The sequence below is a fragment of the Myotis brandtii genome, unplaced genomic scaffold (genome assembly GCF_000412655.1).
Source record: "Myotis brandtii unplaced genomic scaffold, ASM41265v1 scaffold317, whole genome shotgun sequence".
In the NCBI taxonomy this organism is placed as follows: domain Eukaryota; kingdom Metazoa; phylum Chordata; class Mammalia; order Chiroptera; family Vespertilionidae; genus Myotis; species Myotis brandtii.
In genome coordinates, this window is record NW_005362155.1 from 1,955,460 (window position 1) to 1,959,280 (window position 3,821).

Sequence of the window (3,821 nt, forward strand, 5' to 3'; positions counted from 1 at the left end):
TCGACCCCGGACCCGGCCCGGCTCTATGGACAGGAGCTCGCTGCTGCAGCTTATCCAGGACCAGGTGCGTTGGGGTAGAGGGGCGCCGGCACCGCCCCTGCCGTTGGGGTGGGCTGGGGAAATGGAACTCGCAGAGCCTCAGCCCAGCCCCCGCTCATGCCCATTCCCCACACCCTCTCATGCACGACCTTGGCCCACTGCCTGAGACCCCAGGAAAGGGTGAGCCAGACCAGGGCTCCTGAGGAGGGGCAAAGGGGGGGGGGGCGACTGTCCTCAGACTTTAGCCCTACCCTTCCAGGATGGACAGAGCCAAAATGAGGTGAGGAGACCCCTAGAGGCTTGGGACTCAGGAACCGGTTCCCTGGCAGCTCCTGAGACCACGTGGGCACAGGGATCTAGCCCAAGGGTGTTGGGAGACTGCCTTTTCCAGCTGGCTTGGGGCAGCCCTTGGGTCTGTGGGTCTGGTCCACCCTCAGGCCTTGGCCAGCATCACCTCCTCCACCCCCCACCCCAGCAGCTGGACCCTGAGAACACGGGCTTCATCGGTGCAGACACCTTCACTGGCTTGGTGCACAGCCATGAGCTACCCCTGGATCCAGCCAAGCTGGACATGCTGGTGGCCCTGGCCCAGAGCAATGAGCGGGGCCAGGTCTGCTACCAGGAGCTGGTGGACCTGGTCAGTGCTCAAGTGGGTGGGCAGCAGGGGTGGGGGCCCAGGCCGTGGCCCGCATAGTGCCTGGCTGGAGTTGGGTGGGCAGGTAGCCCCTCTTTCCTTACCTCCCCACTGGAGCAGGGCTGCAAACCCTGTGAGGAGCTGGGCAGGCCAGGTGGGCACGGAGGTCGTGGGGGTAGTGTGATGTCCCATGCTTAGGCCCCCTCCCCCAGATCAGCAGCAAGCGCTCAAGCAGCTTTAAGCGGGCCATCGCCAATGGACAGCGGGCACTGCCCCGGGAGGGGCTGCTAGACGAGCCGGGCCTGGGTGTCTATAAGCGGTTTGTGCGCTACGTGGCCTACGAGATCTTGCCCCGAGAGGTGGACCGCCACTGGTACTTCTACCGGCACCGAAGCTGCCCACCCCCTGTGTTTATGGCCTCGGTCACTCTGGCCCAGGTGAGCCTACCCCCTGTCTGCCACCCACATCCCTGGCCCGGCCCAGTCCTAATGCCCTTCTCTCCTAGATCATCGTGTTCCTGTGCTATGGGGCCCGCCTCAACAAGTGGGTGCTGCAGACCTACCACCCTGAGTACATGAAGAGCCCTCTTGTATACCACCCCGGGCACCGGGCACGGGCCTGGCGCTTCCTCACCTACATGTTCATGCACGTTGGGTGAGTGCCGGCCCGCTTCTGGCACCCCTGAGTTCAGAGTGGCTGGGGCTGGGAGCCTGACGACTGATCACACCCCTCATACCCATCTGCCTCTACGTGACCAGGCTGGAGCAGCTGGGGTTCAACGCACTCCTACAGCTGATGATTGGGGTGCCCCTGGAAATGGTGCACGGCCTGCTCCGCATCAGCCTGCTCTACCTGGCTGGCGTGCTGGCAGGTGAGGCAGGCGCGTAGCCCCTGGCCACCTCACTGAAACGCCTCATCCTCACAGCCCTCCCCTTGCTTCACACAGGCTCCCTGACTGTCTCCATTACTGACATGCGGGCCCCTGTGGTGGGGGGCTCTGGCGGAGTCTACGCCCTGTGCTCTGCACACCTGGCCAATGTCGTCATGGTAATCAAACAACCTGGGTGGACTTGGGGGGGGGGCCCACAAGGCTTGCCTCACTGCCTGTCTCATGTCCCATCAGAACTGGGCTGGGATGAGGTGTCCCTACAAGCTGCTGAGAATGGTGCTGGCCCTGGTGTGCAGTAAGTAGGGATGAAAGGTGCCGGAGGCGGGTGGGGAACTGAGCCCAGGGCCAGGGGTGCCTCCCATGTGTCAACTCCCTCTGCAGTGAGCTCCGAGGTGGGCCGGGCTGTGTGGCTGCGCTTCTCCCCGCCACTGCCCGCCTCGGGCCCACAGCCCAGCTTCATGGCGCACTTGGCTGGTGCGGTGGTGGGGGTCAGCATGGGCCTGACCATCCTGCGCAGTTATGAGGAACGCCTTCGGGACCAGTGCGGCTGGTGGGTGGTGCTGCTTGCCTACGGCACCTTCCTGCTCTTCGCCATCTTCTGGAACATCTTCGCCTATGACCTGCTGGGTGCCCATATTCCTCCACCACCCTGAGGGGCTCCTGGGGGCCACATGGGCCAGGGCGTGGCCTGCATGTCCACCTTCTGTGAAAGTATGTCTTAAGACTGCTTCTTCCGTGAGGGCAGGTGGCCCCTGTGGCCTACTGAGTCCAGGCCAAGCCTTACACCAGCCCTGGCCCCACTCCGAGGCCTGGGGGTGTTAGGACTGCTGGGCCAGGCTGGGTGGTGGAGGTCCCAAGGGTGGTCCCAGAGGAGACCCTGTCCTGGTCTCCCTCCATGACTTGCAGTCTGAGCCTTTTTGGAGAATAAATAAATATTTTACACAACACCAGGTAGCTGTAATGGGGCTCTGGGGGCTGGTCTGGCCTCCCCCCCACTCACTGAGCCGACTATGAGGGCTCTTCCCTCCATGTGGGCAGCCTGGATTCCCCCTTGCTCCTCTGCAGGTGTATGAGGTATGTCTATGTGGGAAGTGGGAGCCCCTGGAGCGGGGCTGTGGACCTCATGGTCTGGAGTGAGTTCAGCGAGCATTTACTGAGCGCCTACAGTCACCTGGCAGGTGAGCAGGCCATAGTCAAGTTCAGTTGGACTGGGTCCTATACTTCCTGGCTGGCCTGGTATCCTCAGGGGTGGCTAGGCTAGGGCTGAGGTCAGGGAGCAGGTTGGCAGCAGCTTCTACCCCACAGCCCAGGTCCATAGCGCTAGTTCCACAACCCTAAGGCACTAGCTGGGAGGTGCACAGGGAGTCTGGGGCCCAGGGCACCCTGTCCTGCGGAACAGCTCTGTACACTGCATCCTGACCAGAGTCCTGAATGTCCTCCTAGCCTACCAACAGTCCCCTCACCTGGGCTCAGGGCTGTGGCATGCTTCCACACCTGGCCCAGGTGCAGCTGGTAGTACCTTGAGTATACTGCAGGGCTGGCAGGCCAGGTACGGGGTCCACTGCCTCATTGGACATGAAGGCTGCCCCCTCAGGAGCTGCAACAGCTAAGACTGCCAGGGGGAGTGAAAGGCCAGCATTCAGACCCGCCAGTGTCAGAACAACCTCAGTGGGGGCGGCCATTATCAATGACCCTCCATGTCATGGATGTGACCATCGGTTCATCTCACAAAGTCACTAACTGGTCCCTCCTGTGACCCGCCCATATAACCAGCTCTCCCCACTAACCTTGAGGCCGTGGAGGGAGGCGCAGCCCAGCGCTTTGCTACCAGCTCTGGGGGTCACCGGCTGCTGCAGGCGCGGGTGGCAGCGGCCCTGTGCAGCAGAGTTGGGGTAGGTGCAATGGTCACTGGTGGTGGATCTCGACAGGGGGGCCTGCCCCACCACGAGAAGACTCACTCCCAGGAGGAAGCCCCGCCCCACGGCGCAGGGGCAGCCGCCAAAAGGAAGCCCCAACACCAGGAGGCGGGCCGCCCGCCGAGGTTCCGCCACCCACGTGGAAGCCCCTCACCGCCAGCTTCCACGCTAGCAGCAGCGCCAGCTCGTCACGTGCTCCGCTCCGCCCTCGATGGCCGCGGGCAAATCCTCTGGATGCCTGGGGAAGGGCGGTGACGGGCGTCTGGGCATCGAGGCCCCACTGTCCAGGACTTCCAGTCCCCCGCGCGAGGCCGCGGCACCTCTCCGTGGTGCGCCAGGATGG

The 3,821-nt window shown here is 63.5% G+C and overlaps 1 protein-coding gene across 4 annotated transcripts; it reads left to right on the plus strand.

Moving 5' to 3' along the window:
- Positions 1-6: 6 nt before the first annotated feature.
- On the plus strand, positions 7-2,509 carry RHBDL1 (rhomboid, veinlet-like 1 (Drosophila)). 4 transcript variants are annotated; one of them, XM_005870378.1, is made up of 8 exons: positions 7-64; positions 515-676; positions 886-1,110; positions 1,179-1,327; positions 1,432-1,544; positions 1,620-1,720; positions 1,797-1,857; positions 1,944-2,509. In XM_005870378.1, exons 1-8 carry the CDS (start codon positions 26-28, stop codon positions 2,213-2,215), a joined length of 1,122 nt encoding a protein of 373 aa, XP_005870440.1. In that variant the 5' UTR covers positions 7-25; the 3' UTR covers positions 2,216-2,509. The 4 variants fall into 4 exon arrangements, with proteins under 4 accessions (XP_005870440.1, XP_014398516.1, XP_005870442.1 ...); XM_014543030.1 differs by having other exon boundaries at positions 518-676; XM_005870380.1 differs by lacking the exon at positions 886-1,110.
- Positions 2,510-3,821: the final 1,312 nt, after the last annotated feature.

Bases quoted from the DNA above. Each gene is read 5' to 3' on its own strand.
- RHBDL1 (XM_005870378.1), top strand. From the start codon at position 26: ATGGACAGGAGCTCGCTGCTGCAGCTTATCCAGGACCAG. The intron at 65-514 runs GTGCGTTGGGGT...CCCCCACCCCAG, and splicing joins TGCAGCTTATCCAGGACCAG to CAGCTGGACCCTGAGAACAC. The intron at 1,328-1,431 runs GTGAGTGCCGGC...CTACGTGACCAG, and splicing joins TACATGTTCATGCACGTTGG to GCTGGAGCAGCTGGGGTTCA.